This window comes from Corvus moneduloides, chromosome 3, assembly GCF_009650955.1.
Source record: "Corvus moneduloides isolate bCorMon1 chromosome 3, bCorMon1.pri, whole genome shotgun sequence".
Taxonomy (NCBI): domain Eukaryota; kingdom Metazoa; phylum Chordata; class Aves; order Passeriformes; family Corvidae; genus Corvus; species Corvus moneduloides.
Window position 1 is genome coordinate 64,556,285 of NC_045478.1, and position 17,143 is coordinate 64,573,427.

General features: G+C 44.7%; 1 protein-coding gene across 4 annotated transcripts in view; it reads left to right on the forward strand.

Moving 5' to 3' along the window:
* The first annotated feature begins 1,468 nt into the window (after positions 1–1,468).
* Positions 1,469–17,143, forward strand: part of TMEM181 (transmembrane protein 181) — a 36,910-nt gene continuing 21,235 nt past the window's right edge. The window contains exons 1-3 of one of the 4 annotated variants that reach the window (XM_032101956.1): positions 10,428–10,512; positions 11,307–11,451; positions 15,260–15,363. In XM_032101956.1, coding sequence (XP_031957847.1) covers positions 15,270–15,363 — 94 coding nt within the window. In that variant the 5' untranslated portion in view covers positions 10,428–10,512; positions 11,307–11,451; positions 15,260–15,269. Of the gene's footprint in view, positions 1,674–10,427; positions 10,513–11,306; positions 11,452–14,605; positions 14,839–15,259; positions 15,364–17,143 lie in introns of those variants that run through there. The other 3 variants (XM_032101953.1, XM_032101955.1, XM_032101954.1) reach the window with 3 other exon arrangements.

Consider the following 17,143-nt stretch of genomic DNA (forward strand, 5'->3'; position numbering starts at 1 on the left):
TAAATGTTTTATTTCTTCCTTTTGGTAAAATATTTAAAGATCCCATTGATAATTCCCACCTCTTAGCCTGAGTGCTGGAAGCAGCACATTAATCACACGTAACAAAGAATTTTAATTCTTGCTTCGAGGGAAAACATGGCTAAATCTTGATCCCTAATGAAATGTGTCCCGTGAAATAAACCATTCCAGGAAAATCCTACACGGCTACGTCAGCCGCGTGTGTGGTAGCAAGCAGGGTGCTGGCATGTTGTAACAGTCACAGAAGCACAGGGCACCTGCCGAGCCTGTCCCAGGGTTTCAAAGCAGCCATTCAGGAGCTGGTCAGGCTCTACCCTTGAGCTCTTTGCTCCTCAGCAACAGTCCTGAGGTTGTTAGAACCTTTGTCTCCAGATTAAATGTGCATATGGCTTTTATCCCGCTGCTATGTCTTCTCAAGCTTAGAAATATTCACAGGTAGGAAATAGGAATTCTTGGTCAGAGATGAACCTTCCTCTCCCTTTCTCCGCCACCTGCTGGGGAAGACAAATTGTCTGTCCCTCTCCCACTGCACCACCAGGAGTAACCTCTTGCCAGCACATATTTGTGAGAGATTAGTTTAAGCAAAAATGCATGTTCCAGTCTTAGTATGTGATAAAATACAGACTAAGGGCAAAGCTGGGAAATAACTCAGCCCAGCTTCCTCAAAGTCAACAGGGAAGATATTTACATGGGAGGAGCAGTACAGAAGACTTCTATATTTATACCTACTGGACACAATTATTGCATATCAATAGTAACGGGGTTTTTGCTTTTAATATGGATAGCACTGCCGTTAATTAGTGGAAATTAAGGGTTCAATTGATAGAATAATTTAAACGAGTTTAAATGTGAATTTGTTTATGAAGGAAAGTTCAATATGAATGAAGCTAACAGGGCGCTCTGCAAACTGATTAGAGTTCAGTTCAGATTTTCTACATTTAGGCAATGTAAACAGCGTCATTCTTAGTTTTGAACCATTTACAGTGTCGTGACCGTGAAAAGTGGATTTAGCATAGGATTTGTTTGACATATGTGCTACGTTAAAGAAAAGAGACAATAAATAAAACATTTACTTTACATAGAGCTGGTATGCTTTTGAGAACAAATCAGTTTTATTAAAAAAAAAAAATAAGAGATGTTTTCGGCAGAGGTAGTGCATACTCTTCGCTTACTTCCCGGCACCGGCCGCCCCTCTCCGTGGTGCTGAAGCGGCTCCCGCCGCCCCCGAGGGCGCGCCCTGCATCCACCGCCCCTGCATCCACCGCCCCTGCATCTCCCGCTGCTACATCCCCCATTCTTGCATCCTTCGTCCCTGCATCTCCCGCCCCTGCATCCGTGGCCCCTGCGTTCGCCCCCTTTCATCCCCCTTCCCTGCATCCCCCGCTCCTGCATCCGCTCCCCCCCGCATCCGCCGCCGCCGCTGCGGCTCCAGCACCGCCCCCACCCCGCGGCCGCGCAGCGCCGGGCGGGCTCCGGCGGGGCTCCATGGCGGAGCGCGGGGCCTGAGGCGGCGGCGTGGGCGGCATGGAGGCGGATTTCGCCGCCTTCGGGAGCCCGCTGTGCGGCGAGGTCAAGCGCTTCTGCAGGCGGGTGCGGGAGACCTACCGGGAGATCCAGGAGGACCTCACGCCCTACAAGGATGATCGCTACTACCGGTACTGCCGGGCGCGGCTCCGGCCGGGATCAGGGGCCGGCTCGGGGGGCGAGCGAGGGGTTGGGTGCCGGACATCGCACGAGGAGCGGCCGCCCGGCCCCGGGGCTGCTCCAGGCGAGCCCCGGCTCCCGCACCCCGGCGCGGAGGGGCCGCCTGCTCCGCCCTGGGGATGTGCTTTGGCAGCGCCTGCCGGTCAGACAGCCCCACGCCTCTCCTCCTGCCCTCACCTATTAACATCTTCACACGGGCAATTTCCATCTGCGTCCCTCTGTGCTACGCCTTTTCCACTATCGTAGCAAGCGAGGGGGTTGCGTTCTAAAAGCAGCCGTGAAACAATCCTGGAACAGGATAGGAAGAGATGACGAAATGAGAGTGGTTAGCAAAGGTTGAAGTCAGAAGGGACAGATACACTGTGTGGGCTACACCCACACTTCTTCTGAGCCTTGCCCTGTCTGCTGTTTCGGTGACTGACCAGTGATGGCTGGAGAGTATGGATGGTTTGAGATTACACAAGGCTAGGAAGGACTCCAAAGGTCTTGGAGGCCTGGGTTATAAATGAAAAGAATTTTTGAATATGAGGAAGGTTCCAAAAAAGTAGACATCAGGAGAAACAGGTGCCAGGAAATATGCAGAGAATGGATGCTGTTCAGCCACACAAATACAAGTTGGGGAACAAACAGTTATATGACATTTTTGTAAAAGAAGGGTATGGAAATTGTAATCTTTTATAAAATAACCTCTTTCAACAATGATATTGTCTTATACATGTGAAGAAGGTAAATAGTTTTGATTGCACAGCAGAAGCACAGTTCATAAGATCTGAGAATTACACCACCTACTTTAGTCAACATTTCAGATCTTAGTGCAAGCTATGTTCAGTTCTGGACACCACACTTCAAGGGCCTGCCAGTGGAAGAGAGGATAAGGACAGGGATATGGATAATCAAAAGTCTAGAAAACATAGCTTTGAGGAAAATTTGGGATTACTCCCCCAAAAGAACAAATATTGAAGTTGGAGGAATAGGAAATTCTGTAAAGAGAAACTTCATGTTCCTATTGGACAAAACATTACAGAGTAATATTAATTGAAGCAATAAAAGTTCTTGTTAGACATCAAGAAAAAAAATCTGTATGGGAAGGATGGCAAAACACTTCAAGAAAGGATTATCCAGAGAGACTCTAGCATTTCCATCATTGGAGGTTTTTAAACACTTTTGACGAACAAATGCCAAGGAAGTCTTAGATCTGGCAGATGCTCTCCTAAGACAGAGGGAAAGATGAGGTACCTTGTGACGTCTCTGCCAGCTCTACTTTACCGTGTGTCTGGGCAGTCTGCTTCTGCACAGTACCCCAGCTGTTGTGCTTAAGTCATTTGACTTCAGTATGAGGTCTCTGTTTTTCCCAGTGAAGGGGCAGGTGGTCCATTAGATTGAATTTGTCTCATTGTTTGCAACAGCAAAGACTAGAGTCACAGAGCTTGGAAACACTGCCTGACAGCTTGGCAGTGTCTAACACAATTGCAGTCTTTCCTGGCAAAGCAGTGGCTCATTGCACCTGAGCGTGGTGTGAGAAGCCATGGGAGAGGTGGTAAGGAGTGATGGAAATGTACCTGTGTGCACCTGGCAGTGTGATGAGGAATTCTGGCACTAGAGTGGAGAAAGAGGGGAGACATTAACTTGTTGAATTAACAAATAAGAGGTCCTGGGAGAGGTATTTGTTCAGCTTTATTTCCAGAAGAAACTTGAGCTCTCCAAGGTAAAATGTTACTAATTCATTTTTATGACCATAAGAGTGTATGGAGGGACTTTCTGCATTGAAAAGAAAAGATGCTACCGGAGTGAATCCAATGAGCTCGCAGAGTTAGTGCTAGATTGCCTTTTCTTCAGTGACAATATTCCAAAAAGGTATCAGCTGCAGGTCATGTAGAATGAAATGGAATAACATTGGACTCTTAGCATGGAAATAATATTTCCTGACTTACAAGTCATGCTAGTAATTCTCTGCATTCCCAAAATCTTAGCCTAAGTGACCTGGTGTAAAGTGAGTTTCTGTTACTGCCAGTGCATACCTGCTGTTCTGGCGAGTGTTTCCCTTCAGCACTATGGATGGATGTAGCAATGGCACCTGGTTTTTAGATTCCTGCTGTGGAGGAGGGTTTCTTGATGCTACCATGCATTCTTCTTACAGCCAACTCTCACTTATTGGAAGGAGAATTAGATGCTTGATCCTCTTGTCCCTCTTTGTTTTACTCAGGATGTTTGGTCACGTTATAAATAAGTACATTCAGGGGTGTAATGGAGAGACTTACTGCTCTGACAGCAGAAGGAATTTTGGAAATTTGACCAAGGAAATGCCGTGTGGCATGTCTTTACTTCAAACCACGGAGGTTCTCTAAAATAATCAGGTTACTAAAAGCAAATAACATCTTGTACTAGACCAAAAAAAAGAAGAGATGGTAAAACCATATAAAAGCATGTGTTTTCCCTTTCACACACTGTATTCACAGATATGAGGCTATCAACCACTGCCAGCCTTAACTCTCCCCTCCTGCTGATGGAACAAAGCCACTGAGCTATCAGCTGGTGGTTTCCATTGCCCCAATCTAGTCTGTTAAGCAGTAGGGAAAGGGGGGCAGGGCCATGAGTTTACTCATCATCAGTATTTAAAAGAAAAATTGGCTGCTGCAATCTCATTTCTGATTTCTATAAGGACATCCTTCTCTGAGTGCCAACCAGAAAAGACAGCACTGGAAAGCTTTGGAGCAGAGCTGATACAGAAATGGAAAACCACCAAGCAGTCAGTCCCCTTTGTGACCCTTGACTCAGGAGAGCTTGCTGTACGCTGTGCTGTACCTGCTTATTCTCCATGAGAGGGGACTCAGTACAAGGGGATGACATAGCTCAGAGATGGCTGATGGGGCTGTTATCCCAAGTAACTGTCCTCTTTGTGGCATGCATGGCTGAGTAATTTCTGATTCAGCTCTGAGGCCATCCCAGTTTAGTGACATTTTTTGGTGATGTTTTCCTTTAATGCATAGTGGTCTTGAATATGTGGTCCAGCAACTTTCTGTGAGCAGCCTGTTCTTTGGGCACAGGGCACAACTAAGGTTGGCAGACTCCTTGGCCATCCCAACTTATGTCATTCTCACTCTGCAGAGCCCCAGGGCACTCATTCACGCTACAGAGATGGAGGGGGTGTCCACAAGTGAGTTTGCTCTTCCCAATAGCCCAGAACAGTCTGTACCTTGTGCCTCCTGGTGTATTTCCCCATGGGCAAGAGCTACTTCACTCATTCATCTGGGAGAGACTGAGAGATCAGGGCTAGCCATGGCTCAGCACACTGATGAACCCCATCTGTCTAGGTTAGAGGTTCCCTTAGGCAGACATGGCACTGCATGGTGTGCTTGTCAAAGAGACACTGTATTTACAGACTAGTGGGTGTGGTATTAAATAACCTCATTGGTAACCCAAACCCAAGGTTGGGCTGGACTCAGCCCACTGAAGATTAGTCTGTGGTACACCATGTAGTACTTGGAGCAGTAAATAAGCTCAGAGAAGGCAGAGGAAGAAAAAGTGTTACACTCTCCCATGGGTCGTGTGGACTGCCATAAAGCCATCAGATTTATTGCAGCAACTTCAGGACTGCTGTATTTTGTATCTCTGAAAAATTGCTCCAAACAAGCCCCTTGAATGAACAGTTTGTTCATTTGCCCGGTGTCTCCCTCTCCCACTCCAATATGTTCCTTCCTCCTTTAGCATGCCTCCTGGCCAGGATGGCAGGGCAGGGAGAGCTGGTGGAGGGCTGGCAGATGATGACTGCCCCGCTTCTCTAGGCCATTTTGAGTAGATTGCTGACAGGAAAAGAGTTTAGTACCAATGTTACTAAAACACATTTTTATCTCTTTGACATGTTAGCAGTGAGATACCAAAGCTTACCAGAAGACACCAGTCTTCCCAAACAGCTGACCGATGTTTTTCATTGGGAATTTCAAAACTCTATTCACCTAGCTGATGTTGAAGAGTTCACCTTGCTGGAAACACTTTGATAGGAATTTAAGTGCCTACCTGGTAAGAGAGGAGAGATCAGGAGGGTGGCCAAATTGTGGTCTGACATCAGAGTTGCATAACTGCAAGTAACAACATGGCGTTCCTGAAAAATACATTTCTAGGTTACTGAACACATCCCACCAGCCAATCAGCTTATACAGAGAAGCACAGTGTTGATGCTGAATTTAGTAATAATACCCAGAGACTGAGATAAATGACCTACAATCTGCCCTGCTTTAAACAAGGGATAAATTTTAAATTCCTGTCATGCAATATTGTCACTGTTGCACACAGGGAACGGCGAAAATCACAACATAAGTCCAGGTCAGATGATATGTCCAAAGTGACCTCGTTTAATCACCCGTACCCTTTATAGCATGGTTTGCAGAAGAGAAATTACATGATTGGCCTATTGACCCACCACCTCTCAAGGTGATAGGTTGAGCAGTAAGACACCCATTTCCAAATATTATTCTCACAAGACTGAAAACAATTCCACTGTCCTCACAACAACTTGCAGGTGTAGAAATGGTTTACATTCTCTCAAACTGTTGTCCATCCAGTTCTCATGAGAACGAAATCTTTCACAGAGAAGCTGTGAGAAGCTGAATTTCTCTAACTGCTTTCTTATGAGAAAGAAAAGTTTCACAGGAAAATTCCTCTGCTAGCCCTTGCTAGCATCCACACAATAATATGATATTTTGTACATCAAAAAGAAAAGACTATATGTAGGACATCACAAAAAGTACTTTTTAACTTGCAGCTTTAATTAATGCTTGATGTTACATAGACAATCTTCAAACCATGTAGAAAAATTTCATTGACTGCGCTTCTGCCCCTTTGGCAAAAACACCAGAGAACGGCACATCATTTGACTCAGCAACTAAGAGAAGCTATTCATTTTTCCTTAGAGAACTAGTACCTGTGTGCTTCAGAGAAGAAACTTGAAGTTGCCAGAGAAGGCTGTTGTGATAACTATACATTTCTTCCCACCTGAAAATCTTTCACCAGTGCTCAAAGTGCAAGTCTGTGAGAAGCCGTGGGGTCAACAAGACCTTGCTGGACATCCGCAGTCAAACTCCTGGAAGGCTCGTGCTGCTTCCAGCCTTGACCGAGGCAGGATCTTCAGTGGCTGCTTTGAGCCACAGCTGGTACACTTCTCTTGTTCTTCCAGGGTCCTGGCGACTGGGGGCAGAAGCTGAATGACCCCAATGTGAAATATATAGCTAGGGCCAGAAGGCTTGAAACAGAGAAAGGAGGATGAGACCAACACTGTAGCTTCATGGATTGCTTTTTAGCTGACATAAGCAGGCTCTGTGACTGGGAGAAGCCATCCTAGCTCTCATTTCCCTGGTCACACATTTCTGCTCTCTTCCTCATCTGCCCACAATTAATCTTCTATCTTCACAGTGACTGAGCAACTGATTCTTGAGTGACTTTTAACTCAAATGATTTCCACTATTTGATTCACCAGTCTACTGCACTAACATTAGTGCTGGCAAAATTCAAAGAGCTCCAGCTAGAGAGAGGCTGGATTTCACCTGTTGTCACTGAAGCTGTAGGTGTGAGCCATGAAGGTAGAGCTTTAGTGCTAAGGTGGTCAGTGTAAGTAGAATCCCAGCTGAGCGAGCATTCAGCCTGCTTATTCATAGCTCGGTCTGCCTTCTCTTGCAAGCCTCAGTCATCACACACTGTCCAGCTCCTACAACAGATGAGGCAGACAGCAGCTTCTGGCACTACTTCATCTCAGAGCAGGTCAGACAAGGCACTGAGTGGTACCTTATTGGAAGAAGCAGAGTGAGACTGACTGACTCTGTGGAGAGAGAGGAGTTTCACAGTGCCTTCCCTCCGAGTGTTTAGTTTGTAAACTCAGTGCCAAAATTTTCACAAAAAATAGCGTGCAATGTACATGTTTACTGTGTATTCACAACTCTTTGAAAGTTGGTAGATGGCAAAGAGAAATGTGGTCCCACGGCTAATTGAAGTGAGCTGGATTTCAAGCTCTGCCACCCACACAGTTCTCCAAGTGACTTTTGGCAAGGCTCCGTCTCTCTGTGCTTCAAATTTCCTACCTACTCAATGAGAAGAACATATTTTTGGTTTGGGGATAATAAATTCACATTAGTGAGACACCTGAGTGCCAGAGGGATTGGAGCAGGCCTCAGAACAGCTCAGTTGTGTGCACATAAATGGAAGTGTAACTGCAGAAGGTTGTAACTCTGCAACCGCACTTCCCAGAACACTGGGAATGCTCACAGATGTTGTAAGCATTCCGTCATTTTCTGGCCAGGGAGAACATGTTGGAGAAGCCTGAAGTGTGCTGAAAGCTACACAAGGCATGTCATAGTCATCCATGACCTAATGACTAAATTGTGGCTTGGCAGTGATAACTTGTTCTGAGCAGATGCAGTTTGTCCTTATCACTCAAAGCTTTATTTTCTTCCCCCCAGTTAATTCTTGTCTACGGTTTAAATTCTTGTTGATTTAAAATGCGTGGACACCTTTTCTTCATCAATTGGTACTATGTATTTCTCAAGACAGCTATTTTTATGAGATTACTAAGTGATCATCAGTGCTGTAAATCACAGATGAGATAAATACCGGTATCAATGATTAAATTAATTCCCAGCATGTTTTTAGGTTCAGTGGTGTTACACAAGAGTCATCCTGGGTCCCACAGATCACAAGTAATGACATAACTGCCCACAGAGTACCGGAATAAAATGAATAATGTTATTAATCCTAAGTACTTTTTAAAAGGAAATGCAATAGGACCATCATATCATCTAAGTAAGCTTTTAATGAACGTATTTAATTGTTGAAGATATAATTTTTAAATTATATGTTGAGTGATCTATCTGAACATTTCTGGGGTCATCCCAAAGTGGCTCTGCTGTATACGACAAACCCCAAAGCCAGGCAATTACTCTGAATTTCATTCAACTACACATCAGATATTCCCACGTTTTAGTTACTGCAGTGCTGACTTTCTGTGAGCAAATGTTAGAGCTATCAAAAATTCGTACAAAATATAGTTTGGCTAACCCCTATACCTGCCTACTCTTTATCATCACTACCCAGTGGATCAGTTGACAATCTTTGTTGCCCAGTCTTCAGACATTTAACAGAAAATCAGAACAGAAATCCAACTTTATCCTAACATTATGCAAGAATAAAACACTGTTAGGTATGAACTAGAGATTTGTATTAAGTAGTGTGTTTAAAGTAGTTGCTTACTCCTGGGATTTAATTTCTCTTGCTCGTGAGCTGACTGAATTCTCTGCAAACATAATACATCAATCACATCCCTTGAATACCACAAAGCTATGTGCAGGTGACTGCAGTGACAGCATTTTAATTCCACTGAAAGAGCTGGTAAACAAAACCATTTACAACCCAGGCGGCACTAAACATGGGCGTGTTCAGCATGGATGAGTCACATTGGGCCTTTTGCCTATAACAGATGGGTTTAGATTGAATTCAGAACCACTTTTCTGTCCTAAGTATTTTCTGTTTATATAGTTAAATTTCCCTCTTCTACCTGTGGTTGCTACTACTACAGCACAAGCTGGAAAAGCGCACTGGAAATGGGGGAAATACTGCTGTTATCCCCACACAATGACACATTTGGCTTCATAACCAACAGTATGAAGTTCAACAAGACCAGGTGCTGGGTCCTACACTTTGGCCAGAACTCCATGCAGTGCTACAGGCTGGGAGAGGAGTAGTTGGGAAGTGGCTCAGTGGGAAAGGACCTGTGGGTGCTGGTCAGCAGCTGAACATGAGCCCGCTGTGCCCAGGTGGCCAAGAAGGCCAATGGCACCTGGCCTGTATCAGCAATAGTGTGGCCAGCAGGACCAGGGCAGTGATTGTCCCCCCTGTACTCAGCCCTGGTGAGGCTGCACCTCGAGTGCTGTGTCCAGTTCTGGGCTCCTCACTACAGGAGGGACATTGAGGGGCTGGGGTGTGTCCAGAGAAGGGACATGGAGCTGGGGAAGGGTCTGGAGCACGGGTCTGATGAGGAGCAGCTGAGGGAGTGTGGGGGGGTGTTTAGTCTGGAGAAAAGGAGGCTCACAGGAGACCTTACTGCTCTCTACAACCACCAGAAAGGAGGCTGGAGCCAGGTGGGGGTTGGTCTCTTCTCCCAGGGAACCAGTGACAGGACAAGAGGAAATGGCTTCAAGCTGAGCCAGAGGAGGTTCACGTTGGACATTAGAAGGAATTTTTTCACAGAAAGGGTGATTAGACATTGGAACAGGCTGTCCAAGGAGGTGGCGGAAGTCACCATCTTTGAAAGTGTTTAAGGAAAGACTGACGTGGCACTCGGTGCCACGGTGTAGTTGACAAGGCGGTGTCAGGTCATAGGTTGGACTCGATGATCCTGTAGGTCTTTTCCAACCTAACTGCTTCCGTGATTCTGTGTTACTGTGATTCTGAACACGCAGAGCCCGCCAGGGCAGGACCAGTCATGTGCTGGCGCCGCAAGGTGGCTCTCCAAAGATAAGGTGGTGCCGTATCGCACTCCCTCCCGAGGACTCTCTCCCGATCTCCCTCCCGCCGCCCATAGCCGAGCGCGGGCGCGTGGCCCTTCGGGCTCGCCGTAGCTTCTCCGCCCCCGCCTCAGCTCCCCCGCGGCCGGGGCGCGGCGGGGCCCGTGACGTGTCTGAGGCCGCGTGGCGGCCGCGCGGTGACGCACGCGGAAGGCGTCGCGCGGCGCCGGCGGCGGCTGTGCCACGGCAGCGGCGGCGCGCGGAGGAGGTGTCGGCACTGCGCGTGCGGCGCCGCGATGGAGCCGTGAGTGGGGGCGGGGAGGAGCGGCGGGCGCGGGGGGCGCCGCGAGCCTGAGGGGCTGGGTCCGGGTCCGGGTCCGGGTCCGGGTCCGGGTCCGGGTGCGGGTGCGGGTGCGGGTGCGGGTCCGGGTCCGGGTCCGGGTGAAGAAACTCCGTCCTCGGAGGGAGGAGCTGAGTGTTGTCATTCACAGAATCACAGAATGGGCAAAGCTGGAAGGGACCACAGTCATTGGCCGTCTGGTCCAACCTGCCTGCTCAAGCAGGGTCAGTCCCAGAGCACAAGGCACAGGATTGTGTCCAGACAGGTCTTGAATATCTCCAGGGAGAGAGACTCCCCAGTCTCTTTGGGCAATCTGAATGTAATTCAGTTTATACACGTTATCCTCGTTAAGGAAATCAGCCCGCTGAGGGTTAAGTGAATGTTTCTGAGGCTGTGGTTCGCCACTCAGAAGCCCGAGTGGTGACTGCCTTTTTCTTTAGAGGAACCCTGTAAGTTTCCCTTTCCTATGGTGGATAAAACCTCCCCCCACCCCCGGTATGTCCACTCTCAGATTGTTTGTTAAAAGAAAAAGAAAAACTTGTTTTCCCGGATATCTCTTTGCATGGATAGAGCCATAGCCGTGACTAATTATTCAGACTTAAATGAATACAACAAACTGGAACTAAAAAAAAAAAAAAAGCCAAACCCACCCCGTGCATACATATAAAGATAAAGCATGGCCATGGTTATCTGTCAGTTGTCATATAGCAGTTCTGTATAGTGCTGACAATGTTAATTTTATGCCTCTTTTTATGTAGTCATGTGCTGCCTCATTAGCTATTAACCGTTGTGGAATACATCTGCAAGAAGAAATTCAAGGTCTTCTGAGGGACACCGAAGCAAGCAATGTCTTTAAACCATGAGCAAGTGCAGGGTGTATGGATAGACCCCAGTACTGTGAACGTAGGTAGCATACGTAATCATTCAAATCAAAGTGGGTTTGATGGTTCTATTTGCGAGTGAGCCTAAAATAGAGAAGAGCAGTTGGAGGCAGAGATGTTGAGGCTAGGATTTTAGAAAAACTGCTGTGCATAAAAGCGAGTTATTTCTGATTTTAATACCAACTGTGCCTACCTACTGCTTAATCTCAGTTTTGCCACAGCTTTCTCTTCTTTAAAGTCAGTCTTAAGTGAAGACTATTGTATAACAGGGTCTGTTTTTCATGATGGTCTTCATTAAAGACTTTGTTGTACAGTCATGAGAAGTGATTTGAAGATGAGGAATATCCTGAGAAACATTTTGCTAAACCTTTTGAGGCAAAACTTTACTCCAAGAGCAAGATGTAACTCACCTTTACATCTCATGTATGAATGGCTACTGAAAGAGTGCAGTTGTTATGAGTGTGCATTTCCAAATTTCACTCTGTAACGGGTTGCACTAGTGCAGTTTAGTTTTTATTGACTGCTATTTGAGATGTCTAAGTATAACATTTCTTTGTTTGTATCTTTGTGCTTTTTCCTCTTTTGCAGTCAGTTTCAGGCATAAGTTAATTATAAACAGCTCTGAATTAGGATAAAGTTGAGTATAGGTGGTAAAAGCTGCCTGAAAGAGCTGCAGACACTTGGATGGCTAGTCCTGAGCGTTTGACTGCTGTGGTTGGGCTGATTAAAGCATCTTCTGCTGGTAAAGCAAAGCACAGTTCTTTACTTGTTTGAACAGGTGCTTCCAGAGGGAGGAACCTTTTAAAATTTTCTCATAAATGTGTTTCCAACATTTCATGCTTTATTGGGCCATTCAAATGTAAGAAAGAAGCTGTCAGTGGGGGATCACCAACTTGCACTTATGTATATTCATAAACTTTATATAATCTCTTTCCCAAAGGCAGGTGTTAAACAATGAACTTATGGGAAGGTGATTTTATCCGCTTTGTATGTCAGCTGGTGATAGGTGCAACAAGACGCTTAAATCTACACAAGAAAGTTCTGCGACTGCGGCGAGGGGCAACGAAGCGTGATAAAAATGCTATAAATTGTTGTTTGCCCTCTTGAGAAATGTAGTTAAGATTTGGCTGAGTTCTTACATTTGCTGTTAATAAAAGTGTCCATGTTGCCTTACTGACCTCTAAAGCAGCACATTTAGTCGGTGGCTTAAGTGAGACTTGAGGAGTACAGGTATGAATGAAAGGAAAACACAGGGTATGTCCCTCCTCTCTGTGTCTCCAGTCTGTGTTAGGTACCAGCATCCCTGTTGGTAGGTAGGTGTACACCTACCCATTCTGACTGCCAGGTGTTGCACCATCCGGAGAGCAGCTGGAATAAAGAATGAGCCAGTGTCTGGAACATGTTTCTTCAAAAGCTCACAAGCACACATACTCTGGCTTATGAGTAAATCAAGGTGCTAATTGCCAGTGGTTGTAATACTCTGTCGGCTGGGTGGGGAACTGGTGACTGTCCTGTAAGGAGTGTGGAGAGGGAGCTGCTTTTCATGTTCACATCATGCATTTTGAAGTGTCTGCAAAAACTTTGAAATTAGGAAACTTATCAAAAGAACCAAGAGCATGCACAGCAAGTCAGAAGTATCTTACATCAGTCTGTAGCTGTCAAGTGGATGTCCAAATACACTTGTGCTGTTCTGAACAGCTTATGTGTTATGCTTTACTGCAAACATGATACTCTTCCAGTTGTCAGCTATGCTCGACCCATGGACTTCCCTGTGTTGTGAGATCCTCAGTATGTGCTCTGCCATGAAGCATGTGGTATCCACCTGAACTCTTATAGTTAATTTAGGCGTGTCAACATTTTATGTACTGTTTTTATAATCAAGGATTTTCTTGTTAAGATTAATACTTAGGTGTCTCAAGATAGTATCCCATACTTGGTGTACTTCGGTAAACAGGTCATCTGTGGAACTGAAGGAGCCCTGGAGCTGGTAGAACAATGCACCTTAGTTAGTTATTTTTGTACTAGTACGGATTTAATAGCTTTCACATGGTTTAAAGGAATGAAGGCTGGGGTTTTAAGATATTGATTTAAGAAAAAGACTGCAGTTATATCCCTGCTAAAGTTGTGCAGACAAGTTCTGGTTTGAAATGCCTGTCTTAATTGGTGTTTTTAAAAGTCGAAATCATATTTGTCTGTGAGGCTTCTGTGCAGTGATCTCTGACGGAGATCTGACGCTGCTTCTGTGGTAATTACTTGGTAGTTTCATGTATGATTTGGCTTTTTTGGCTGTAAAATCAGCTGTTCTGACATCTAGATTGATGCAGAGTTTCTGCTGTGTGTAAAGATGTATGGCAAGTATTTTGCAGGTGCTCTGCCTGGAGTTCTGCACGGCCAGTTTGTGCAGACTCGTAACATTTGCAGTTACTTGCTTGCCGTTCTCATTACTTCTGTGGGGTTTCCCCCCTTTCCCACCTCCTTTGTGTGTTAATAAATTAAGATTTGGATCTCTCAAACTTTACAGTGAAGGAATAATGTAATTTTTTTTTTTTTTTGCTAGTGCTTCATTTGGAGAGAATGTAGTGATTCTCAAAGAAAACAAAGGCTTGTACTGGTTTAAAGTGAATTGTTTGCTTTGCTTTTAAGGGCTGCCATGCATGCAGCATGTGGTACCTGGTCCCAGGGCTCAGGCTGGGCTTATGGGAAGAATTTCACCACCTTTTCTGCAATTCTTTGCTAATGTGGTGAACCAGTAAGAGCACCATTCAGCTGGCAAAAAGAAGTTGTTTTATTCCAAGCTAAAAGGGAGCACTGTCATTGAAGTCTTACAGTTTCATTTCTTGCCATGGTGCTCATACACCCCATCAGCCCCCCAGTCCTACAGCTTTCCCATGTAAACTGTACAGATTCCTGTGATCATACCTACTGGAACAGCAGTAGAAAGCCAGGTATATAGTGGCTCAGTTCTGGTGTAACTCAAGAATTTTTTGAATTATGTGTTTAACAAAAAGGAAGATACAGGAGGGATACCTTATCTAGGATTAATTATTTGATCATATTTCCCTTAGGCTAACAGAACTGGAAGTTACCTGTTCTCCAGGGAATGCAATTGGTATTTTGAATACACCCTGCCCTCCCCCCCTTCCATTTTGTCTTTAACCTAATGATAACCACCAAAGCATAGTGCAAGAGATGACATTGTTTGTATGTGTATTTGTATTTTGGGTGTCCGATAGTAAACTTAAGTTCAGGTTTCTATTTCCCAAGCTTTGGTGGAGCTCAGACAAGAATTCAAAGCCTGAGCATGCACATCTAGCAGATCTGGAGTTCTGCCCTACTCCTTGTTAGGGATGATCCTGCAGGGGTGAAGTATATTTATGGGGTATAGACAGCTCTTCAAGATCCTGTGCAGGTAACTGGGTTCTTAGTGATGTCTGTCCCTTTAAATTAAGCTGTCATTGCAAGAGACATAGTGTCTTGGATGTTTAAATTATTTTATTTAATTATGTATGAAATAACAAAACCACAACTTCTTCTCCCTCTAACAAATGTTTTCTATTGCTCAAGTCTTAGGACAATAGAAAACCCTAGCATAAAAAGAATGGGCAAAATTCATACATTGTGGAGCACGGATACGTGTGCTCATATATATGTTTAATAATTCATGTTGATATCCTTGCTCTATGAAGCAGCATTAATATTATTTTTCTTAGTGTTACATGTTACCTCAGAGTTTGGTTTAATTTTCTTTGTTGAAGAATGAATGGGGTCTATTTTCTGACCCTTTAGAAATATGACCGACACTAATTCTGTGGTTCTTTTGCTTCCTGTAGGCTGGCCCCGATGCGATTGTATACACTGTCCAAAAGGCATTTTGTTCTGGTCTTTGTAGTATTCTTTATTTGTTTTGGTCTGACAGTCTTCATAGGAATAGCAGGTAAGGATGTTCTCTTTTTAAAAGATTACAGTTCTCCTACATTTTGTCTAAACCTGTTGGTATTTATGGATGTATTTAAGTGCTAATGAGCTTACTGCTCCTGAGATGTCTGAGCAAGGGACAGGGAAGTGTTTCTTCCATCTCACTTTTTCATGGGAGTACTACCTACAAAGACTTAGCATTTGCAACTGCATTGCAGGGGAGAGTCAGTAAAATGAAACAAAACAGCTTCATTGTAACATAATTTTTCAGCAGACTGCTACATTAATTCTTTGTATTTCTGTCTGTAAAGTGGTGGTGCTAGTACTTAATTTCCTGTGAGGACACTGATAACTGTTCGTAAAGCCTTCTAAATGTTTGGGTGATAAATGCCACAGAAATACAAAATATTTTAGTGTAAAAATACGAACTTCACTTGTTAAATGTGTGAGCTTAGGTCTCTGGTTTCGAAGATCTTTGGAAGAGTCCTGATGTGACCTGGGAGGCTAAGCAGTTAGTGCCTGGGTGCTTTTCCTGGAGATCAGAGAGATTTGTGGTAGTCTGGTCAACAAAGACGCAGTATCACTAGGGAGTTGAAAAGCAAGGGAGCCCTCTTTATTTCATGCCAGAGGGCTTTTCCAGGGCTAAAACATTCTTGAAAAATAAGTCAGTGTGCTGCCATGGCAGTGTTAAATATACTAATATTGTGCTGTCAGGAGAGCTTTATCAATACAGAAATGACAGACAGGTAGAGGGGAAGGGAGGGACTGCTAGTGATTCCTTAGGTTTTAATTTTTATATTTTTCAAATCCATACTGCCTAGTGTGTAACTCTGAAGTTTCTTGTGGCCTGCTAGCTACTGTTCTCTCATGCTGGTTAGACATAACAAGCCTCTCCAAGCTTGCTTTCCAAGGACACCCAGATTGTCCTAGGCCCAAAATGTGTGAACCAACGTTGTAAGAAGGGGAGTAAACTTGGGGAAATTACATCATTAACTGAAGTTGTAATTGGAAAATTGATCCTGATATGCAAATGGACCAAACTTACAAAAGTGTGAAGAACTCGTGACTCAGGATCCATCTTGGGTGGAGCCTTTTGACTGCCCGAGGTGTGCCTTTGAAGGCCCTTCAAATAAGTACCTTTGTTCCCTTATTCTTGTCTAGTCTCTGTTTTTAGGTGGCCATCTCAGGCATCACTAGTCAGTAAGCAACCCACTCCCTATGTAAGAATTACTTTAGGTTGTTACCATCTTCCCTGATTTGCTGCTGACTTCCACATCACCCAGCATGTCCAGTGTGTTCTCCTGTGCCCCTCTCTGACACTTTTTGACCTGTCTGTTGGGTTGTCTCTACCTCTGCCCTGTCCTTCACCTCCTTTAGAGGGAGAAGGGCTGCCCAGGCCTGGGAGCCATCCAGTCCTGCCAGCCTTGGAAAGAAGGGCAGATTAATTGGAGACAGCTGTTCAGGCTTTTTGTGCCCATCTGTGCCTTGTAGGGAATAGATTTTTCATAATAGCCTTAAATAATAAAATTTGTCTGTGAAATAAAACCTTCTTTCCTGCTGTTTGATTTATTATAGCAGCCGAAGGCCTAAATATGCTTTCAGTTCATAAAGGTTAACTGCTGATATTCCTGTGACTTGCTGAAGGATGCTGAAGGGCATTATTTGGCCCCTAAAATACTGCATAAACACATTTGCAAAAGCACATTTTATATGAATGATAAAGGGGAAAAAAGGAATTATTTACTTTAGTGTAATTTGGCTATTTGGCTTTAAAATTGAACCATATTTGTAGTTGTGTA